The following is a 24,407-nucleotide window of genomic DNA, read 5'->3' as shown; positions in this document are numbered from 1 at the left end:
CTGAAAAAGTGGTGATGTGTTCAGTACTTTACCCGTATTTATAGAGATGTGCTCCAATCAATTCCTCGTCTATTTTTTTTCCAACCAGCCATTAACTCACCTGTTAAGGCAGCCAGACATAATCACCCTGATCCCCACAACTGCCTGTACTCCTGTTTGCCATTCCCTAATTACACTCCTAGTATATATAACAACAGGATCCCAAGCTCAGAAAGCACAGCAATCCTGTGTAGCTGCCAGTCCTAATGTTTTATTTTAATAATCTCATTTTTTCTGTATTCAGTGCCTCCCCAGTCTTTTTCTCAGTGTGATTGCGGAACCACTTGAGAAACTTAACCTTGTTGTGTTTGCTCTCTTTGGTCCCACTGATTCTGGTAAAGGTCGTAGGATGTCGATTCTCCTGTAGCAGGTGGTATGGTAAAGATGTTGTGACAAACTCTTTAGTTTTAACTCGAGTGCTGCAGAGTTATTTAATTGGATTCAAGCACAGAATGTGAAAAGTGTTCTCATCAGTGTGGATTGTGGTAAAACGAAAGGCACTGGATGTGCTTGAGATTCTTGGAAAATGTTTCGCCCTAGTGACTCACGTGGAGGTTTGGGGGTAAAATTGTTAAAAAAAAAAAAAAGTTGGATTCTTAGAACTGAAGTTGTTTTTAGGTGAGAGGTCATCTTCATAAAAACTCAAGTAATTCAAAGGCTTTGTGAAATATTTAAATATACCATGACCTGGATGACCGAGAGTCTTCACATATTCAGAGCTGCCAGCCACTTGGGTTTGAAATAATAATAAATAATAATAATACATTTTATTTGGAGGCACCTCTCTGGGCACTCGAGGACACCGTACAACATATAAATAATAATAAAAACACTAAGAAGAAATAAGAAACAGATAAGAAGAGACAATGAAGATGGTTAAGTTGGGTAGGCAGTTCGGAATAGGTGAGTTTTTAGTCTTGATTTGAAGAGTGTGAGAGAGTCCAAGTTTCTGAGGTCCGGTGGGAGTGAGTTCCAGAGTTGAGGGGCAGAGTGGCTGAAAGCCCTGCTCCCCATGGTGACGAGGCGGGCGGGAGGGACAGAGAGGTGGACAGATGATGCAGATCTGAGGGAACGGGAAGGGGTGGCGATGTTGAGGAGTTCGGACAGATAAGGTGGGGAAAGATTGTGGATGGCCTTGAATGTAAACAGGAGGATTTTGAAGTCAATGCGGAGTTTGACCGGGAGCCAGTGGAGTTGCTGCAGAACAGGGGTGATGTGGTGGGTGGAGGGGGTTCTGGTGATGATCCGAGCTGCAGAGTTCTGAACCAGTTGGAGTTTATGGAGGTATTTGTGAGGAAGACCAAAGAGAAGGGAGTTGCAGTAGTCGATGCGGGAGGTGACAAGGCTGTGTACCAGAATGGCAGTGGAGTGAGGAGAAAGAGAGGGGCGAAGGCGATTAATATTGCGTAGGTGGAAATATGCAGACCGGGTGATGTTATTGATATGGGATTGGAAAGATAATGTGCTGTCGAGGATGACACCCAGACTCTTAACCTGGGGGGAGGGGGAGACAGAGGAGTGGTCGATGGTGAGGGAAAAACTGTCAGTTTTAGAGAGGGTTGATTTGGTGCCAATCAGAAGGAATTCGATTTTATCACTGTTGAGTTTTAGGAAGTTAGAGGAGAACCAAGATTTGAGCTCGGTGAAGCAGTCAGTGAGGGAGGAAGGTGGGAGAGTGGAATTTGGTTTGCTGGAGAGGTAGAGCTCATAAATGCCCATATAGTTCATCTTAAGGCAGTAAATTGGACAATCCTATATGATTACATGGTAGACACTCGTAAATTAAAGGAACACCAGGAAATGTTTCACTTCACACAAAGTATGAAGGCACAACAAAAAGTATTAAGGACAAAATGTGGAAGCATCGAATGAATCTTTTAAATGAAGCGAATTTATTGTATTGAATAAATCGTGTTTGTTGTGTATGTGTGAGTGAATACTGGAGTAAGAGAACAAAAAGTAAAATCAAAGTCCAACCAAACCAAAGAAGAGACAGACAGAGCCTGCTCAGACACATGTAGAGATAGTTTAACACACCAACTCAAGTGTCAGCCATCAGTCCTCATGAACCACTCCCCAAACACCAACCAAAAGGAAGCTGGTCTTGAGGCCTGGAAGAATGGAAGAAAAACAAGTCCCATTTTGAAAAGCCTTTGGTTTCTCAACACCTTCTTCTACCAAATGAATAAACCTGTCAAATAACTGTCTTCTGGGCACTGAAAAACATAAAAGCTCTTCTCTTTACTGATACTTTTGACTTATTTGTCTGATCCGTGTCGTCATCAGGTGGTGCGTGACCAGATCACCCACTGCACCATGAAGCTACGCCAGACCACCGGCATGATGGAGTACTGCCTAGAAGTCCTCAAAGAGAACGATCCCAGCGGTTTCCTGCAGGTAACTGTCCCGCCACACGTGCGTCATTGGTCAACAAGCCTTATAAAGTAGGCCTTCACATATCAATGCAGAGAAAAACGTCTTAATTCATGAATAAATTATGATTTTCTGAGATTATGCAGACATGGAAATTGAAAAATCAACTTCAACCATGTCTTTCTGAGGTATTTACATCCAAAAAATGTAAATGTAAAAGCTGAATGGAAGAAGGGAGTGTGAAATGTAACTCCTCTGAGGAGAAATCAGCTTCACAGGGAAGCCTTTATGTTCATTACGCCAGCACAGCAACAACAACACACCGCCTTCCTGCACATACACACACAGCAACGCAGCAGGCATCTGATTTGTTTAACTAACGCTGGAGCTGATCTATTTTTAATTGATCAGACATGTTTAGTTATCAGCGGGTTTGCTTGTTCAATAGCGGATCGATAGTTATGGATTTGTGCATGTGTGGGTCAAATGGAGAAAGGTTAAAAGGGTCAACCTCCTTAGAAGACACAAATAAGTCAGAAGGTTTATGTAAAGGAGAAGAAATTTTTTCCTGCAGAAAGCAAAAAAAAAACAAAAAAAAAAACTTACACCAGCTGCAGCTGTAGGCTATTTATCACACAGACTAGTAACACAGCACAAGACTTGTACTAGTGAGTGTATAAAATCAATCAAGAGCCACTTTAAGATGAACTGAAATATACATTTTCCACACCTTTTTATGCAAAGAAATTTAATTTATTTATGTCTATGTTGGGTGTTTTTCTTTGTTACACTACATTCTATCTGTGTTCCTTCTGAGAATGACACTATATTATTTACATACTTCTAAATGTTCACTGCGTACGCCTCATTCATATTGTGATTGTAAATTGGATTTACATTCTTGTAAACCCCCAAAAGAGTGTCAGTTATGAACATAAAGATGGGATAAAACCCTCTGTGATGTCACCCGAGGCTTATCCAAAAGAGCCGTTTTGAAGCTCAGCGTGGGGTCTCCGGCTGCCGCTATCTTGGCAAAGCCTGAGTCTGCCTAACTCAAGAACTTCTACCTTTTTCAAAATTCGGCAAAGAGGTAGACCATGACGGGGCCTGGGGCAAAAGGGGGTGACATCTAGACAAGTGGTTTGCAAGCTGAGATGGAACCTAACTCACACTGAAAGCAGCAATGACCAAAGTTAGGCACATATTTAAGTCTTTAATTTAAGTGTTATAGAAAATATCAGTTATATATCGATTACATAAAATATCAGGGATCAAAACATTTTTGTACCAGAGTGTAAAGATGTTTATTTCTACTGTAAATTCTTTGGAGGTCTATGGAGACCGACTCACTTGAAGTGGCCATTTGAGGAACTGCAATATTTTTATTAGGTGTTTTTTTCAGCCTCAGAGGTTGCCTCTTTTTTTTGTTTATTGTAAAATTTTCAGTTTCAGTTCAGCTTTTGTCAGCTTCACAAGCTTGAAATTTCCATTTCTGTAGAAACGTCTTCCAGTTAGAAATCATTTTTTCTTCCCGTTAAGAGACGGCGTGAATGAAACAGAGTAAGGTTAAAGGAAAGAGATGAAATAGAGATCAAAGTGGCTCCTGAGGGACGCACGAACACATCCCCTCGCCTCCGTTTGATCTGAATATTTTATAATGTATTGATCATGTGGTTCTTTATTGTTGCTAATGTCTAAATCCGGAATAGGAACTCTCGATGAATTTAAGCTGGGTTTTAGTGCCAAGTGCAAGCTTACGAACACTTATTTTAACTAATCTGGGATGGAAAGGTGAAGCTGAATGAAGTGATCCTCATTTTAAAGCTCAAGGATAAATTTCCAAATCCTCAGCTCACATTTTGCCTTTGGGGTGGGGGGGGACCACTTTTTTTTTTCTTTGCAGTTGAGTGCAGTTTAATGTAATGTATTCACTTAGCTCCTTTTTTTCCTGAGGCAGTGATGCTCTCACCAGCAGATCAGATGAGGGGACTAATTCACATACTTAAATATTTGAACTGCACTAATGCGAGCCTCATTTCACTTGTCAGACACAATGTAGTGAAACCAGACCAGTTTAACGCATCTCAGAGCAGATAAGCTGCTATGTGCGCAGGGAGGATATTTCTAAGTATATTTAAGAGTAGATACTGAGCGCCCGTGCTTGTCTTTCTTTAGCCTTTCTACACACTTGAACTTGTCCATGTCTGTGCTCAGATCTCAGACGCCCTGATTAAGCGGGTGACGTCGTCTCAGGACCAGTGGGTGAAAGGGGCCCTGGAGCCGAAGGTCGGCCCTGACTTTGACCTCACCCTCAACACCGACTCGCTGCTCCAGACCATCCTGCTGTTGGACTTCTGCCAGGGCAAAGGTGAGTGGACAAAAAGACACACTTCCCCTTCATACCAGCATTTTAAAAAACAACATTTTAAAACAACAACTGAATCACAGTCACCTCATTTACATTCTACATTATTCAGTGATTCTCTGTGCAAATACCGCTCAGGTAATTTATTTGTATCTTTAATTTCCCTTCATTAGCGCAGTGTTTTAAAGAAAACCTATTTAAGTCTGTAATATATCGTACTCACATGAGAATAAATTTTAAAAGAATGGTTGAAATTCATGGCAGAGATTTCAGGACTCTAGTATGGTTGAAGCTCCCAAACCATTGAATCCTACATGTGCAGTTACATGTACAGTTGTATTAATGTTTAATGTAATGTAAAAGATTTGCTCTGTACGACAATGTCAACTCATCAGTTTAAATATTCATCTTCTATAGTATACTTACTTATTTACTACTTACTTATTGTATTGTATCTTATTTCCATAATGCAATGCAAATATGGCAAAATGAAACATCACATACACCGCTCAGCCATAACATTATGACAGGGGAAGTAAATAACATTCACCATCCTGTGACAGTTCAATGTTCTGCTGGGAAACGTTTGGACCTGGCATTTATTGGTGTAGATGTTACTTAAACATGTAGCACCCATCTAGACCAGACCTGGCACCCCCACCCCACAGCAATGACACTCCTTGATGGCAGCAGCCATCCCCAGCAGGATGCAGCCTGACACAGACACACACACAAAAACACTTAGGAACAACTAAAAAACATGAAGAACAGCACAAGGTGCTGACCTGTCCTCCAAATTCACTAGATCCCAAACTGATCAAGTATCTGTGGGATGATCCACAGAGGCCCCTCCCCTCAACCCATAGGACCCAAAGGCCCCCACTAACAACATTCTGTTGTCAGACACCACAGGACACCCTGAGAATGTCCATTCTCTGATGAGTCACCACAAGGGAGACCTACACAATATTATGGTCACAACGGTATGCCTGATCGGGTTAACAAACCAAGTCAGAAATAATTGGAATTGAAATTTCTGACAGCGACTACTCCTCAGATTAATATAACCAATGCACGGAGCTGTACAGTTATTTATTATCTGGTTTCTCTTGTTAATGAATGCTAATGCTAAATAAGTCAACCTAACATGCAAAAATATCACTGATCTGAAGCAGAAAAATAAAAATACTCTTTGATTATTTAGCATTTAGCTGCTATCACTGTTCCCAGCTGAGGTTTCTTTAAGCCCTAGCACAACACATCTAATTAGCTATTTATTGGCTGTTGCTACCCGGCAACCAGTTGGCGTGCAGGAGTAAACACGCCGTCCATTTATATTCGTTCCGCTGCCGTCCCCGACACTACCCAGATGTATTGTTAATGTACTTTAAATATGTAATCAGCAGTATACATATTTTATTCCCACAGTGAGGCAGTAAAAGATGAGGTGTGTTCCAGAGCAGATGTGGAGTCAACGCAGTTACTTTGCTATAAGAGTACATCATGCTCATTATTCTAATTTATGCAAAAGGCATTGTGATTCATGTGAGTGATTAAATCCATGACAAACTCAGATGATAAGGAAATTACATTCTGTCAAGGTCTGTGTAATTAATAAAAAACGAATATGGCGTCATTATAGTCATCTAATAACAGTCATCTTTTGTGGTTTATATTTGGAAACCTGACAGACCAACATTCCTCAAAAGTGATGTCTCCAAGTCTTTAGATACAACCTTAAAGAACTGAATCAAAAGTGTGATCTAGATCTGCAGGTCATGGCTCTGGTTGAGTTGTACTTGAAGGAGACTTTCTCTAATTTGAGCCCCAGTCGAGCTTGTTAGGACGCAGAGAGGCTTTGATCATCCCTCCTTTGTTCTTTCGGGCTGGTGAATGAAACTCATCTGTACGTTTCCCCACTGATCATCCGGAACAAAGCAACAGAGTTTAAAGGCGGCGTGATTTTTATGTCTTTGAATTTTAGTCTTTGACATCCTGAGCAACAACACAGTGTAGGAGGGATCCTAGTTCACAAGTACCCTGACTTAAGTTCTCACTGAAGTCTCACATTTTTCTCTTTTTCAGGACTTCATTTGGATTTTTTTGCAAGTGTTCTTCAACTTATTTCCTTTTTTTTTTCCTAATGTGTACAGATTTGTATGTGCTGTTACACTACACAGAAATAGAGTTTTAGTTTTGCTTCCTCCACTTACTGTTTTTTACGTTGAAAGTAAATTATCTCCGCAGTTAAACTGCTTAGAAAAGTAAATTCAGTTTCACAAGTGGTGCCTTGTGCTCTGAGAGTTTATTTTTTTGTCTCTTTACTAAAACTTAAGATATATTTAATATATGACATCATGGAAAATACTAACAAGATTGTCTTTGCTCCGAGCATTTAATCAACATGTAGATAGCTATTTCCAGTAATTGCGTGACAGTAAAGGCAATGGATCAGGGGGATCCATGAGGTATGATTAATTTCTAACTTACATCCACATCCATGTATCTGATTACATGACGTCGGCAACTCATCGTGTTCCAAAATGATATCCAACTCTCTGAATTGTTCATATGACTTGGAGGGTGTTCACGTAAATTTTCCTGGCTGATTATTAAAACATCACACAAACAAACAAACTCTAAGCATATAAATAGTATATTTATGACCAAACATTTAACTTTAAAGTCTTTGTAGAGCTGCAGCTTTTTCTGACATAACATCATGTTCTTGTGTGGAAACCTCTTCTGTGTCTTAATATGCAGATGATGCCACATTTTATACTGATGAAGTGAATCTCGTTTCTGAATAACTTAGAAGTGAATCATTTGAATGTTTGTCCTTTAAATACTTTGTATAGCATCAGCATTTTCTGAAGAAACATCTGATTCTTGGGTGGAAACCTGTGCTGTATGCAGACAATTCCACATTTTATATTTATGAAGTGAATTTTGTTTCTGAATTACTTATAAGTAAATTGAGTGTTTTTCTTTTTTTTTTTTCTTTGACTACTTGGTATAGCGTTAGCATTTTCTGACGTAAAATCAGATTCTTGTGTGGAAATCTCCAAAATGTTCCAATACGCAGACGATTCCACATTTTTTACTGATAAACTTTTCTGCAGTTTTTACATTATGTTTCTAAAGAACTTATAAGTAATGACTTGAATGGTTTACTTAAAAGACCTTGTATAGGTGTAATCAGTTTCTGACAAAGCATCTGATTCTTGTGTGGAAACCTCTGTTGTGTTCCAATATGCAGACGATTCTTCATTTTATATTGATGTAGATCTGTGCAATATTTATCATGTTCCCAGATTTTATAGGTGCAAAATGTCAGTGTTTAAGAATTTTAAAGGTTGTACATGAAGGACATCACCTTTTTAACATCACCTTTTTAAACCATAATTTGAGGCATTATAAATTACACTGGCACATAGCAGTTTCTGGTTATTTCGGTCATTCAGCACATCCTCTTTACTGCTTTTAGAGAATATCTCTCTTTTTTTTTTTTTTACATTTCACTGGTCCCACTGTGAGCATCCACTGCCCTATTCTGTCCATGCATTAAAACATCCAAACCGACCGTCGTATTTGCAGATGTGCAGGAGAAACCATTATTGAAACAAATGCAGGCAGCAGACAGTGTTGAGGCTGAGATGGAGACAGAGAGCCCGGGAGGTATTTCAGAGACTCTACTTTTCACAGTAAACCTCTTTTTCCCCTTCCTTGAATTTATTTTACTCACTCCTTCCTCACCCCTCAGCCCCGATAGCTCCGACAGTGGTTGGACACTCACTGTTCTTATTATCCCATTGTGTCACCCTGGTCACTTTCTTCTGCATGGTTATTGTTTCCCTGCTCCAGTCCAGTGATTTTTTCCTTGCAGCAATTATTTTCTGACCCATGCTGATCTTTTGTTATTAATTAGGACTTTTTAAAATGCAACAACATATGCAGTGCATTGATTTAACTTTTTTTTTTTTGGCTCATTTAATCACTCAGTGGGCCAAACATTTGATAAATATTACATGTCCTAAATGCATATTATTTGACACATAATAGATGCCATGTACTGTTCCTTCTGTTGTGACTGCTGCCTTTCTCCCCGTGTCTTCACTTTATCAGAAAAGTGCTAAATACACATCTACAAATATGTGTTTAGTGGTTATTTGTTCCCTATTTTGTTGTTTGGAATTCAATTCTGTTTGCACATGTACCAAGAGGTTTAGACTGATATGTTGCTTTTTACTAAGAATCCTCTGTTATTATTGAGATTTATGCATCTTTCTTGATTACTAAGAAAACCATGCCTTGCTTTAGGCTTCACAATCATTCAGTTTCATCAGTCTGGCTTTTAGTGAGGAGTTGATACCTCCTGCCAGTCTCCTACCTTGACTGATTGATTTACGACTATTCAAGTGAGTCTTTAAAGCTCATATCGGTCTAAGCCAATGCACCAGCAGTTCTCCCACCCCTTTAGTTACTATGTCCTCACAAAGCCCAGTTTAAGCCTCCACTGATTCCCAGCTGTTGCCCTGTAAATGAACCTAGAGCTCTTTCCCCATGCAAGGCTCCTTTTGTTATCTCCCACCAGATTCTCGTTAAAGCTCCGTTTGTTCTCTCCAGTCTGTTAAAAGGCCTGCAGGCAGATGACGATGTTTGTCTCCCCTTTTTGCCCTTTCGTGAATCCCTCCTTCAACATTTCTTTCCTTAACAATTCCTCGATTACGATCTTTACATTTTATCCGTTCATCTTTCCTCGCAGTGGAGACGGGGCCATCTGTGCCTGCAGCTCCTTTCCTGCAGCTGGAGAAATGCTGCACCAGGAATAACAGCGCCACCCTGGCCTGGAGGGTAACTGCGCCCTCTAGCATCCCCACAGAGGGCTACATCCTGGAGCTGGATGATGGCAACGGAGGACAGTACAGGGTTGGTACTGGATGCTAAGATACACAATGACAAACAAAACAAAGACTGACACTAATCTGACCCTAATCTAAATGATCTCATACTAGCATCTATACAGCTCCTCTTTTTTATTATGAATGACGCATATGCTGCTCAACTTTGACTCACAAGACATATTATAGTTTGTGTAATTAAAAATGTAGAGTGGTTTAGTTCATGTGTGCATTTTGAAAGGAAAACATTAAAACTTTCTGTGAATGCAGGAGGTGTATGTGGGCAAGGAGACGGTGTGCACGGTGGACGGCCTCCATTTTAACAGTTCCTACAATGCCAGGGTGAAGGCTTACAATGCCATTGGCGTGGGACCGTACAGCAAGACGGTGGTGCTCAAGACCTCTGATGGTACGTGTTGGCCGTCTTGCTTCAGATTCTTCTTGATCCTGCTTTTGTTATTTTTCACATGTGCATGTTTTGTGATCACATTTCACAATCTAGTTTAACTGGTGATGTGTAACAAGAGTTGAAAAGCATCTTAGAATAGTTTCTTTTTAGGAAAAGAGTAGGAGAAATGGAATTTAGAAGAGGAGACTAGATGAAAAGGAAGGAAATACAATGAGGAGAGACTTGAGAAGGGGATGAAGAGAATGGGAGATTCTGGGAGGCAAGGGAAGGAGAATATGAAAAAGGGAGGAATCACAAGAAATGAGAGACAGGAAGGAAACAGAGGTAAATGACAAATAGAAAGAAATAGGGAATAAAGATGGGAATAATAAAATTGTGCAAAAGAAGGGAAAGATGATGAGAAAGGAGTCAGAGAAATGGAGGAGAAAAGAGGAAAAAAGGTGACAATGCAATGATTTGAGGGTAGAGTTTCTCTAAATCACTCCACAGACAGACCGTCTCTCTCTCTCTCTCTCTCTCTCTCTCTCTCTCTCTCTCTCTCTCTCTCTCTCTCTCTCTCTACAACAATGAGCATCAGAGTCTGTTTTCTGACTGATAACCGTTTATCCCCCCAGCCTCTTTTTTATTTTCCTCTGTCATCCTCCTCCCTCTTCCTCCCCTCTTCCCCTCCTCCCTTATTTCTCTCTCTGTTTCCTTAAGGACTGTACTGCAGCTGCACAGAAAGGAAATAATGGGATGTAACTCTTCTTAAAGAGGCTGCAAAACAAACACTACATTTGATATACAATTAAAAAAAATAGATGTTTGTAGTAAAATTCTTTGTAGTATGTGTGTGTGTGTGTGGGTATGTGTGTGACTATTGAACATACCGCCACTTGTTCAGTGGTGCAGCATCTGGCTGCATCCAGCTAATGAAGCGGTTTTATCCTCAGGCCTACATTGTATATGTGGCCCTGATGTTTCAGCCTGTGCGCGCATGTGTGCGTGTGTGTGTTTACCCTGCAGCTAAACTCAGTCACTGCCCACAATATGCAACACTATGAAATGTGCTGACATAGTCCTGCATGCAGACATTGCTCTGATGGAACCAACTGCTAGGATTATCAGCGCATGGATTCATGTCGGTATATTATTAGAAAGGTAAACGTGAACTGAAGCTCACATTGCATGGGGAAGTGCAATTACAGCCAAATGGAAGACCTGGTTATTTAAAATACCAGGAATGGGTGATTCTGTGGATCAGATTCTGAGAAACTTTTGCAAAAAAAAATGTTTTAATGCTTTTAACTGTCTCTTCTGGGGCTCCAAAGATTATGTATCAAAATTCAACAAATGACATCTGCAGAAAATACGATTATATGATAATCCAAAAATATTTGGATAATACAAGCATGAATTGTTGCCATTAGCTCATGCCATGGCCCACTGAGGCATGAGAGTGAACCACAATAAATAAAAGTAGAACCTCCTCTCGGTGGAATTCAGTCATCGGTAAAACACCTCTACTTTTCTTATTATGTCTCGTCTCTTTCTAAAAACTAATTTTAGCACACTAACTGGCTAACTCACGTGTCCCTTTTGCAGTTGCTTGGTTCACCTTTGACCCCAGCTCAGCTCACAGGGACATCGTTCTGTCCAACGAAAACCAGACGGTCTCCTGTAACAGCTATGACGACCGTGTAGTGCTGGGGACTGCTGCTTTCTCTAAGGTGAAGTAGAAACTGACTTTCACATTAATCATTCTTCATTTCACTGCTGATCATCGTTCGGTGTTCTGTAAGCTTGTCTAAATCTCAACATCTCCCGGAATCTCAGGGCGTTCATTACTGGGAGGTCGGCATCGATCGCTACGACAACCACCCGGACCCTGCGTTCGGCGTGGCAAGGATCAACACCATGAAAGACATGATGCTGGGGAAAGACGACAAGGCCTGGGCCATGTATGTGGACAACAACCGTTCCTGGTTCATGCACAACAACTCCCACACCAACCGGTACGAATAACTGTGTGTGCCTTCTAGAAGTCATATTGTGTTATATAAAGGAACTAATCAATATTACAACTAAATATTCAATAGAATATGCAACTTTTTTTAAACTCTCCAATGTGTCCAATCAAACAAACTGATTCTTTCATATAGCCTACAAAAATATTTTTAAACAACATGATGATTTAGAAAATAGACCAACAGATCAACATGGTTCAGGAAAGGGCAGCTCTGGACGACAGTTTGTATCTCTTCCCATCTTCTTAGCCTCTCAGCAAATAGTAGCTCTTCCTGTTTCGCTGTTTTAATGGTGAATACAAACTACTGCCACCTGCTGGTAGGAAGAGTTATTTCCATTGGCTCTCAAGTCTTTGTGGTGGATCTTAAATCTATTAAAAATTTAAACCTGCAGACCTGATAATGAACTATAAAAGGAGAAAATCAGAGCCCATATAATGATTTGTTCACATCTATCATCCGTCATGGCAGGTGTAATTTATTCTTTAATAATTATTCCACTGCAGTGAGTCATAAAGTGAAGAAGAAAACTCTGCTGGATTTTCTCTTTCTCAGTTAACGTATATACTAATCTAATCATTTATTAATATTAATAAATCTTGTTGTAGTAGTCCTTATTAGAATTCAACACTTTAACTAATTCATAAACAACATTCGTATGTCAGCTGAAACCACAGGAGATGGAGGCTTTGTAAGCCTCACACAGTGTTCATCCATGCACCATCATGTCCTCTGCATTAAACCTTACGCATCTGAGGGCTGAGCAGTAGGCTATAATGACAGATATGCAGGATGACGGAGGGACACAGCGGGCTCATACAATACAGCTAACTAACAAACACACCAGGGAGAGATGGGAGACGACTGGAGGCTGCGTGAGACATCATAGCGCCTCTGCGTCCTCTCTCTGCATCACAAGGAGGCCGTCCAGCTCTCATTAAACATTTATTATTTACTACTGTGCACGGGAATAATGCAAAAAGTCTATACCCACCTTTCATGTCATGCATCTTCTTAAGTCTGAGCTTCACGTTGTTATTTGCCTCCTACTGACTCCTTCATCTCAGAGCGGATCAGTCCTGAGGCAGCTATCACGTGTTTGTCTGCACATTTAAATACAGACAGGCAGATGCAGCAGGCAGCGAGCCACATATAATGTAAACAGATGGAGAAATATATAGTGTACATAAAATATTTACAACAATAATCAAGTGATTGAATATTAAAAATGAAATTACATCGTCTGTCCTGTTTAGAGTTGGTTTTATCTTCCCGGCAAAGTATCTCTGTTGTGGCTCTGATGAGGAGGGTCTGTCATTTTCTGATATGTCCTCTGCAAATCAGTGCAGATTGTACATCATAAATAGAGACTCTGTGGCTGGCCTGTGACACACTGATCTCACCTGATTCCACTTCGCACATCCCAGATCTTGACATGTTTTGTGTGTATGTGTGTGTGTGCGTGCAGGGCGGAGGGCGGCATCGCTAAGGGCTCGACCGTGGGCGTCCTGCTGGATCTGACCAAACGCACGCTGACTTTCTACATCAACAAGGAGCAGCACGGACCAACTGCCTTCGAGAACCTGGAGGGGGTCTTCGTCCCCGCGATCAGCCTCAACCGAAATGTGCAGGTCGGTGTAAATATGTGTGTGTGCAACAAGATGTAGCTACTACAGCAAATATAAGGGTGACGTTCAGCTGATATCCAAATATTGAAATTAAGTGGCGCGAGAAAATGCAGTGGTGCATGTTCTTGTTTGTTTTTAGTTTTTTATTTTTTTCCTTAAATATTCCAAACTGTGCTAAAACAATCAATCGGCTGGTTAATGAGCAATAAAATGCAGTACCATTTCCTGGTTAGACTAATCTTAGATAGACTTTATTGATCCACAAGGGAAATTGCTTGGTCACAGTTGCTCAGTTGCACATAAAAATAAATAAATAAATAAAATAAATAATTGAAAACCATTAGGAAAAAATAAAATAGGTGAAGAAAAATGTATTAGAAAAATATTATTAAAAATAAAAATAAAATAAATAAGTAAAAAATAATCTAAAAATATATATATTTGAACGTAATATAAAATACAGTAGTATAAGCAAAAAAATATACAAGATTTGCATATGTGCATAATTACAAGAAATAGGAATAGAAGTAAATACACACTATGTACATAATAAGAATAAATTATAATATTATGGATGGAAAAGCATTGACATGAATTATCTTATATAGAAAGGTGAGTTGTTTTGTTGTACAGCTGCATTGAGTTTGGCATGAATGCAGTAATCCGGTTCTGCTTCCAGCATTTCTCAGCTTTGTTTCATTGTGTTCTTGCACAATAAGGAATTTGAAGATAACGGGTTTAGAATTTACATTTAATGGACAGGTCTCCAGCATTGTTTCACAGCTTGTACAATGCAACTGAAAGATCCAGGGGAAAAAAATAAAAAGTAATTGTGTGAATCATCATTTTTCTTTTGGCTTTTTTTCAACAAAAAATTTAAATATTTGACAGATATCAGTTAGAAAATGAATACGTAAAATTGTTGCTGCAGCTGTGTGACAGTCAGACAACTTAAACCATCCTCAACTGGTCAAATTATGTTTAATTAGATATGCAAAACAATACGTTTGTATAACCACACAAATAACTGTGAGGAATAATATTCAGGAGCAGCAGACACGGTGCAGGTACAGAAGCAGACAGAGCTAGTATATCCAAACAAGATGATGCATCTGTGAAAGTGTATGCAGAAGGATCTGAAGCAGCTGTTATTTGTATTCTTAAAACCAAAACCTTTCATCAGCTACGTTCCCACACTCAAGTGTTCACTGAGCACATGCAAGGCAGAAAAGAAACCCATTATCATCTGTGTGATCTCGAATAAAAAGATAAAATATGTGCATGCTTCTCTGCTGCTTCCATCTGATCTCTTATCCTCAGCCTCACCCAGCGTCATCTGCTCTGTTTGTCCACCTCAGGTGACCTTAGTGACGGGCCTCGAGGTGCCAAAGAATATCAAACAGTGAGAGCTCCTTCCTCCTCCTCCTCCTCCTCCTCCTCCCCCCTCCTCCACCGCCGTCCTGAGATCGTGCCCTGGATACAAACCAACGATGTCACACGCTGTTCCGATGTTCACTCCCGCACGGAGCTTTTCCAGTAACGTCAGACGGGATTTACTCCCCTCCCGTCCTTCTCAAGGTGCCCTTTGTCTTTGGAAACGTGTCAGTTTTCATTTTTTGGGACGAAGGAACAGATCTAAGTTCTTACTGGCTGTAAATGATTGAATCTCGTGGACGTCACTGCAGAGCAACTGTGGATTGAGACACTTTTCATTCACGTCCCAGAGTTTTCCCCCAGGATACTAACACTATTATTTCAGTAATTTAAAAAAAAACGAAGGAAGATTCAGCCTGAAGCTTCACCTCAGAGCCTAAACTAACCACCTCTCTGACATCTACACTGTGCAGTGAAATGATTTAGTGCTAAACATCCTTGAAACCAGAAGCAGGAAGTGAAGTGAGAAACGGTTCCACGGTGTTTATGTTGCTCTGTTTACAGCCTGCGAGGTAAAGATAGACGAAGACGGACTTTTGCAGCTTGCAGTGGCGTCGCAGTTAAACTTTGACTGCACTCTTTCATCCAACGGCGCCACTGCCGCCTCTCTCCTTTCTGTTTTCCTTCGGGGTTAGGATGCAGGGATCTGACGGCCATCTCAAAGCTTTCCTTGTGATCAACTCTCTATCTCATGAATGAAAAGCGGCGCAGAGAATGTTTGACTGCTGTCATCACAAAGGTTCACGAACCGCGGTCAATCTGAGAAGACCTCAGCTGAATTCCATTTCTTTCTTTTTTTTTAAAGTGACAGATCTCCAGAGTCTGGGAGTTGCTCTTCTGCTTGGGAACAGGTTTGTTTTGACATTTAAGGCTTTTTTAAGAAAGAATGAATTTAACATAGTGCTTCTGCAGTGCACAGTGTACAGTGTGCGTCTGCAAACGTTACTTTAAAAGTAGCTAGAAAATAATTTACTCATTGGAAAAACGCTTAGTTGCTGTCGAGGTGAAAGCTGAGATGAGAAGATCGATACCACTTTTCAGATCTGACCATTAAATTTGAAGCTAGGGCCTGCAGGATTATTGACTCCTATGCAGGACTAAATATCTATCGATACTTGGTAATAACTTGACCTGCACAAATAAAATAGGTTTTGCTGCTGACTCTGGTCCACAGTGAATCGCATTTTGGCTTCTGTATCAGTATTCTGCTTCTCCAAACTAGTGGCTTGCCGACGACTATATACTGCAGGCAATACACCGATCAGCCACAACATTAAAACTACTCACAGGATCTTGTGACAATTCATTGTTCTGCTGGGAAATGTTTGGACCTGGCATTCATTCATGTGGATGTTACTTAGACATGTAGCACCCACCTACACCAGACCAGGCACCCCCACCCCATAGCAATGACACTCCTTGATGGCAGCAACAACTCAAAAAACATGAAGAACAGCACAAGGTGTTGACCTGGCCTCCAAATTCACTAGATCCCAAACTGATCAAGTATCTGTGGGATGATCCACAGAGGCCCCTCCCCTCAACCCATAGGACCCAAAGGCCCCCACTAACAACATCCTGTTGCCAGACACCACAGGACCACAGGACACCCTCAGAAGGATCATGTCCATTATCTGATGAGTCAGAACTGTTTTGGAGGCACAAGGGAGACCTACACAATATTAGGAAGGTGGTCATAATGTTATGCCTGATCAGTGAATACTGAATATGTTTAAGGACCTCATACAGCCCCACTGCAAAGAAACTGAACTAGGCCTTCAACAGCAATTAAACATTATCGAATTGACATTACCAGAGTGGCTGTGAGTTTATAAAAATCTATCTCAGCATCATTATTTCAGCTTGTTTCATTCCTTCATGAGTGGAATACTAAAATCTATGTTACACTGCAAAGAAACCAGCAACCAAACTCAACATCTCTGTCCAAATGACTGAATTTTCCCCATTTATATCCCAGTTTAATCTGAAAAATCTCTCTCAGCAATCACTATATTTTAGTTTCATCTCTAAGTATTAAACTGAGTATTGTAGTTTGTAGTGGAGTTTGTATTAACTGACCCACTGTCCAGAGAGTGAAGTTTGATGTGTTGCTGCAGTGTTTTAGCTCATTTTGGTTAGCCTGCTTTAGGAAACAAGGCAGCATCTCCCAGGCTCTGTACACTCAAGGAATTATTTTCACCTGGATGTTTGTCAGAAAGCCCTGAAATGCCAAACTTTACTTTTTTTTATTTATTTATTTTTTTGCCTCAAGAGGCTAATAGCTGCTTAAATAGTTAAAAAGGAGATAGTAGAAATGTGTGGTAGTTTCATCCTGTGCCCATTTCTAAGTCTCTCAGATGCTTTGGGGCGTCTTTAATGTGTGGAAGTGATCTTCAAGAGTCACATCAGGTCAAGCTACATGTGGATACGACGCCCTGCAGAGGACAGTAGCTTCCACCAGAGCACTGTGACTTTAAAAACATTGTTAAATACACACCGCCCCCTGTTTAATCTTGGATTTGATCCTGTCTGAAGTATTTCTACTCCCTATGACGTGAGAGTGAAGTCATTAGAGGTTCAAACTGAGTTTACGTGTGACTGGAAATCCTCAAACTGTAAATACGTGATTTATGACGTGTGATATTAAGCATGGATTAAGCGTCAAACAAGTTTACAGGCTATCTGAAGCTGTATTGTAAATAATGTAATGTTTTACTGTCTTTGCCATGACTGACGTTAAAGCCAACTGCTTAGGACAAGCTCGCCCTCTGCTGGTGAACGGCAGCGACAACAGGACTAAGGTTTGTTTCTTAGCGTTTTAGCCAGATGTGTTCTCATACCTTTAATCTATTCTCTTAATATAATTTATTAATGATCATTCAAACATTCAATCAGGGACATAAAGCTTGTCATTTAAAGGTTTTTATATATGTTGACAAATTCCAATATCACGTTTACTCTTTTAAAGGCAACATATGAATGGACATAAATACAGCAACTGCTAAGTCTCACTGGAACTGATCAGGTCTATTTTCAATAAAACGTATATTTTAAAGCATTTAGTTGTTAGTGGAGCTCTAGAATAGGAAACTAAGGAAATATCTTTAAATTGTGTTTACTTATAAGTCATATTTTCTTCTTTTTTGAGTTGGAAAAATAAATACTACTACAGATCAATGATGGAGTCTTTTTAGGAGGTGGAGATGTGATTATATATAAATATATTTATTTATGAATGAACGTCATTACTTATAAATGTTAAATTCCAGACATTTCAGTGGCAAAATGGCAATGCACAGGTTTGTACATAGCAAGCCCAACTACTGTATTCAAATTTAATAGGAAAAGATTGTCTAAAGCAGCCATAATCATGAGGTGAAAGGTGAAATGAAGAGATTTATTGCTTGGCCTGAGTTTCATGGAGTCATTTAGCATTGTTTGGGTATTGCGCAGTCCTTAATTTGACTATTTTTGCTCTAAACCGTTGTTTTGAGCTCTGGCAGGCAGTTTAAAAAGCTACTTGCGTAGCAGCAAGTAGTCGGTTAACATATTTAGCAACTAGCAAAAGAACATTGTGGAGCATTTAGCAGCTAATGATGATGATTCTATTTCGGTGGAGAACGATGGCTGTGTAGAAAGATGGGCAAACTCCCCTATGACGTTTCAGGAAAAGAAGTTTTGAAACTCGTGCGGCCGTCGCCATCTTGGCAGCACTTGACTTGACTTGTGACTTACTGCAGCTTCTGTATTTAGCCTTCTGCGTCAATTTGACGCCGTAGCTACAGCAACAGCCCAGACCCTACGCAGACTCTAATGCCGTAGCCTGACGTGCACCTCTCCAGAAATGTAATTACACATCATGTAGTAGCATATTTCCACTTTACTATTTCTGGCTGCTTCTTCATCGCAATTTTCGAATTGATTGTTTTGGATCAATAAATATGGAACTAATTGAGGAAAAGTGTGAAGGTTCAGAGATACAAACTAGACTCCCCTCGGAAGTAGAAACACAAATTAACCCCACTGACAGAAAAAAGACACAGCGCCAGTTAGTGGTTGGTGGAGTTTTTACAGAGTGAGCCAGTGGGACAAGTGCACAAGTATAAATGGCTCGCACCGGTGTTGGCTACGTGCCTAGATTACGGCGTCTATGTCCTGCAGAGGCATAAACTCCGCTAAACTTTACGAGGTTAACCTCCTGTACAGTTGTCATGAAATGACAAAATAGCTAAAAAGACGCTATCGGAGCCAGCCTCGAGTGGTCATTAGAGGAACTGCAGTTTTACCACAGTTGTTGCTTGGAGGAGACCAAAAACAGAGCTAAAATGACAGAACATCAGACTTCCAGTTGATCTGGTGGCTACACCTATGGTTTTTCATGAATTCTGCCCAAGAAAGCAACAGGTTTAATGAAGCTAACACATTCAATTTTAAATAGAAATGGTTTTATTTACATTTCATTTGAAACTCTTTTCAAGTAGTTGCTTTCCTGTATGAGATGAATGCAACATTAGTGTACAACTCTGAATTTAAACCCCAAAAAAATCAGACATCCAGATATCTGCCAGAGGGGTATTTTTATTTTATTTTATTTATTTTTTTTACTTGTACCCCAGACTGCCAGCCTCCACCTAAGGGGCGATAGTCATAAGCCTTTCTGTCAACTGAGCTCTGATTGAGAAACCTGCCCTCGGGTTGATTTTGCAGTAACCAGGAATAGATGCAATGCCTATTGCTGTCAAGTGTCTATCATATAGCCAAGGGGAACTTTTTTCCCTTCAGAAAGTTGGTATGATTTGGGGTTACATGTCTGCAGGAGGTGTTGAGGGAATCTTAACTGGAGGGAATAAAACCTTTTTACTAAGGTATATTTTTCCTTCTGGTAAATCCAGGTTACTTCTCTAGAAAAATCCTATGACGGATATAAACAAAGATCACATTTAAGAATGATTCACGCTGCAGTCACTCCTGTGTAGATGTGTTTTTGTAAGAATGGCATGTCCCTTTACCCCCTCCCACACTTGCCCACCCACCCGTGAATGTGACATATTTAACTTCAGGATATGGTGCTGGTCAAAAAGCATGTCACTGCTGTTATCAGCTATTTAACATGAAAGATATTTAATTTATTTACTCTATAAAGTATGTAGATATATTTAATTACATGTTAGTTTTCTTTTGTATGTCCCTCTTCAATTTGTTCGGTATGAAATTTTGTGGTTGCAGGTGAGAAAAAAAAAAATGAGGCTCCTCAAGCTAAAACAGATGCGCTCACAGCTTGAGATATGTGCGATGTGTTGCAGACAGTGTTTCCTCGTGCTCTTCTTTTCAAAAAAGACACAAAAAAAAAGCTGCTTCAAGAAATCGGCGTGAGAATTTGTGACCTCACCCAGCCGCACACTGCCAGATCAAAAGCTCTCGTTTTAATCGCCGTCTCGCAAACAAAATCCATCAACATTCATGTTTTCTCTTTAACAGAATGGAAAGACGTGGTTTCTGTGAAGACTTTACAATGTTTACATCCAGAACGCAGCTTCCTGAGGTTGTCAAGAGGTCGTTTAAAGTCGGGTTGATGCGGGAAATCATTCTGTTTTTAATCATGGTTTACATTCATGAAAACGTCCGCCAGGACTTTACATGGCTTTTAATTCTCATCCTCATCTGTCCTGTTACGACCCCGTCCCTTCATGCCAATGTAAATGTTTTGTACGACTTCATGGTTTGTATATGAAAAATGCATTGTGTACCTGCATAGTTTTAAAAACGTCAAAGTGTAAAAACACAAGAAACGTCTTTTTGGTCATTTATAAAAAACAAAATAAATAAACTGTGATGGATTTGATGGAGTCTCCAGTGTCGTTGCGTTAACGTCCCGACAGAGTGCACATTCAGGGTCACTGTTAACACCATCTCCTCTTTCAGAGCAGACCGGAGACGTGTCGTCAGGAAATCAGACTTAGAGCTCCCACAGATATCAGCGCTCATCTATTTCCTCTTCTGAGCGAGTTTGGCTGCACAGTCCTGCAGTAGGTTTAGTCAATGAACACACGTCCTTTCTCTGGTTTACTCTCCATTTTGCAGGATTTTAATGTCTCACCTGCAAACACAAACCAGACATGCACATTTCAGAAATGACACTTACAATACAGTGTTTTCCACAAAATTGATTCTACTATCTTAATAAAAGCCCCGAATTTTGATGCTATCCCAACAATTAAAAACTATTTAGACCAGTATGGAGGGAGAGGTCATTTCAGGAGCAATAGGAACAACAACTCAAGCACAACGATGCTTGAAATGTGCAAAAATATTTCCGATTCGTTATGAGACCATATCAAATCATCTTTTAATGCTTCTTCTGTAATTTGCTGGAAGTGCAGCTCACACGCACCTACTTCCTCCCCCTTTTGCCTTTGATTTTCTGGATCTCCTTGGAGCTGAGGATGAGCATGCCGTTCTTGAAGCGGCCCACTTGACCCGAGGGAGCCGTGCCGGGACCAGAGGACACGGTCTTTTTTTTGTCCCTGGAGGAGATTCACAAGCAAAAAGCAAGATCCAGCTAAAACAACACCATGAAGAAGGATGTTGACCAACAAACTAGTCGTGTGTTTTGTTTCTGTCCATACTTTGATTACAATAGATTATATGCTTAAGAACTACTTCGATATGTGCAATCTCATACAATATTTTAACAAAATACAGACTTATGAAGACTAAATCTAGATTTTAGTCTACGCCTTCCAAATAAAATGGTAATTTCTAGTTCAGTTTAGATATGAAACGGCAGTCTCACTCACCTTTGATTACTCTTTCTCTTCTTTTTCTTCAGGTCCTACAGAGCAGCGGAGCAGATTAAAATGAGAGAAACAAAAATGACTAAATGCACGAAACAAGTAGTGAAGTTGCGGCTCTCACCGGCTGAACCTCCTCCTTTGCCTTCTGCTTCTTCTCTTTGATTTGCTGCTGCAGCACCTTGTAGTTGACATATCCCTTCTTCGGAGGCTGATTAAGAGACAAGTGAACGTGTTGCAGGGTCATTAAAAAAAGATTAAAAAAAGAAGTGCAATAGAAATAAGTAATATACACAGAAAACATGTTTTTCTTACTCTGGCTCCCAGCATTACTGCTCTGTCCTGTTCAAAAACGCGCTGCTGCTCCTTCTTATAGCCCGTGATTCCAAACCGATGGACCTCCAGCCGAGCCTGACACCGACACGCCCAAACACAGTGAAGTGAACAAAACCACCAAGCAACAACCTCCGCCGCTTCATGGCGAGGGAGCAATATAATTAAAATGAATGAAAATTGTCACCTTTTCCAAACTGAGCTCTTCCAGCTGGTCACTTTGCTTCTGCTCTGGTACCTGAGGGGCCTTGAAGAGGCAGAGACAGCAGAGACCCGAAGGAAATAAAGATAAGAGGAGAAGGAAGGTGATGTGAATCGGTGGTGACAAGAGAAGGTTGGCTCAAGGTCACATGAAATATTACGTCCATAAGGTTAAATGATCAAATTGCTCTGTCGGAATAAATGCATCACTTGTAAAATTAACTGTGACAGCACCTTAAGAATTATAAGAGAATTTTAGAACACATTTCCAAATAAGTCGATTGCTTCCTTTGGCATTAGGTATTCTTTATGTTGGGCTGGAAAGCGAAAATCTAGATTTATTTATCTTCTATCAGTGGTCTAGGATGAACTTTTATACGTTAAGTACACAAAGAAAGAGTAGAGTAGCACAGACTTACAGGCATTTTATCAGGGTCGGGTGTCTGTTTGGGTTTCTGTTTCTTTCTGGGGTCCTGAAATGTGACGACCTCCACCTGGTTCACCTGCCGGATGGCTTCACCCGAGTAAGAACAGATATAGGGAGGGGTTGAGGATGAAACTTAAGTATTCTCACGGTCCTGGGATAAATCTTAGAAAGACAATAAATCCCAGCTACACTGCCTACCTCTTTGATCCGTCTTTGACTGCTCCTGCTGTTCAGCAGAAGCGTGTCCTGCTCTGTAGTCTTCAGTGTCACTGCAGATATCGTCAGGGAACTCTTCGTCCTCTTCCTCTTCACATCTTTTCCGTTTCTTCTTCTTCTTCTGGGACTTCTTTTTAGGTGCCGATCCTGCATCATCAACCAGCAACATGAGCATGAGATAAATCTGAAAGCAGCTGATACCAGGCTTTTCAAACATGTGTAACTTCTCCATAACAGATGACTTGTATAAACTTATAAGATGCACCTAGTCAAAACACAGAATGAGTCCTGCAATAAGTTGAGATTATAATGTTCAGTCATGTTTTAACTGTTTTGTTGAATCAAATCAATCCTGTTTATTGGGCTGTAGTGTACTCTGTTGAGAGCCCTTTCTGTTATATCGATAAAAACGAGGAGGACAAAATAATAGACACATCTGCCAGTAGGACTGCATGCGTTAAAATGACCAAGCAGAAAACATTTGAACACACACCTCTCTCAAACATAAACAATCGTCATATTCTGCAGGAAGGTAGGATATATTGCAGGGTCGTTGTATTAAACTGCGTTAATCTTAGCTAGGTATACCTAATGAAGTGGCAAACGGGTGTGTTTTTATAGGTTAACTTTGTGTCTCTTTATTCTACATCAGTGCGTAAAATTGTGATAATTTGTGGAGAATAAAACTGCAAGAGAAATTATATTTTTCTATATTGTCAAGTTTTTTTTACTGCATTTAAATATGCTAAGGGGCATTACTTTTAAATTTAAATAATTTAAATGTCCATTAACTTTATCAAAACTTGCATTCACTATTAATCACGACATGACTTGACGAAAACAGATTCATTAAATGTTCTGAGGGACCAGATAACTAAGCTAACGTTAGCATTGTGGAACTTAAGAGTTAATTAACACTGGATAAGATACAGCCGGAGGTAAAACGATAAAAACACTGTTATTACACGTTTCATGACAGCAGACTGAAAAAGGCTAAAAAGAAAATAATGAAGAGACAGTTTAAGAAACACCACCAGGCTTTTAAAGTAGCTACTTAAGCTAACATTAGCTAGCTAGCTACACTTACCAAAGTCATATAGCTTATCCAAGACGTGTTCAAGAAACGAACAGTCTTCGTCCTCTTCCCTGTTTGTATTAGAGCTCATTTTTAAAACACTAGTATGATTAGGTTTACTAAAAGAAGAGAACACGTTGTTGCTGTTCTCTGTATTAGTGGCAACAAACTAAACACACATGGGAGACGCACTCCGCGCTCTGAGTTGG

General features: G+C 40.1%; 2 protein-coding genes across 6 annotated transcripts in view; one reads left to right on the top strand and one right to left on the bottom strand.

Annotated features, from left to right (window-relative positions):
- Positions 1-15,127, top strand: part of trim67 (tripartite motif containing 67) — a gene marked incomplete at both ends in the record, with an annotated part of 52,788 nt that extends 37,661 nt beyond the window's left edge. The window contains 9 exons of one of the 2 annotated variants that reach the window (XM_084560413.1): positions 2,326-2,436; positions 4,627-4,780; positions 8,375-8,455; positions 9,543-9,706; positions 9,949-10,087; positions 11,672-11,796; positions 11,903-12,081; positions 13,562-13,724; positions 15,080-15,127. In XM_084560413.1, the coding sequence (XP_084416539.1) occupies positions 2,326-2,436; positions 4,627-4,780; positions 8,375-8,455; positions 9,543-9,706; positions 9,949-10,087; positions 11,672-11,796; positions 11,903-12,081; positions 13,562-13,724; positions 15,080-15,127 (1,164 nt within the window). The remainder of the gene's footprint in view (positions 1-2,325; positions 2,437-4,626; positions 4,781-8,374; positions 8,456-9,542; positions 9,707-9,948; positions 10,088-11,671; positions 11,797-11,902; positions 12,082-13,561; positions 13,725-15,079) is intronic. The other variant, XM_084560414.1, reaches the window with a different exon arrangement.
- Positions 15,128-19,641: 4,514 nt separating this feature from the next.
- On the bottom strand, positions 19,642-24,362 carry fsaf1 (40S small subunit processome assembly factor 1). Of its 4 annotated transcripts, none has more exons than XM_084559956.1 (9): positions 24,211-24,362; positions 23,106-23,270; positions 22,900-22,994; positions 22,467-22,526; positions 22,262-22,357; positions 22,071-22,157; positions 21,953-21,987; positions 21,547-21,679; positions 19,642-21,252 (listed from the first exon to the last, which is right to left on the bottom strand). In XM_084559956.1, exons 1-8 carry the CDS (start codon positions 24,287-24,289, stop codon positions 21,547-21,549), a joined length of 750 nt encoding a protein of 249 aa, XP_084416082.1. In that variant the 5' UTR covers positions 24,290-24,362; the 3' UTR covers positions 19,642-21,252. The 4 variants fall into 4 exon arrangements, with proteins under 4 accessions (XP_084416082.1, XP_084416079.1, XP_084416081.1 ...); XM_084559953.1 differs by having other exon boundaries at positions 22,900-23,001; positions 23,107-23,270; XM_084559955.1 differs by having other exon boundaries at positions 19,642-21,176; positions 22,900-23,001; positions 23,107-23,270.
- Between the last annotated feature and the right edge of the window lie 45 nt (positions 24,363-24,407).

The sequence above is a fragment of the Chelon labrosus genome (genome assembly GCF_963514085.1).
Source record: "Chelon labrosus genome assembly, chromosome: 14".
NCBI lineage: Eukaryota > Metazoa > Chordata > Actinopteri > Mugiliformes > Mugilidae > Chelon > Chelon labrosus.
The sequence above is the reverse complement of the archived record's forward strand: the minus strand, read 5'-3'. Positions and strand labels throughout refer to the sequence as shown.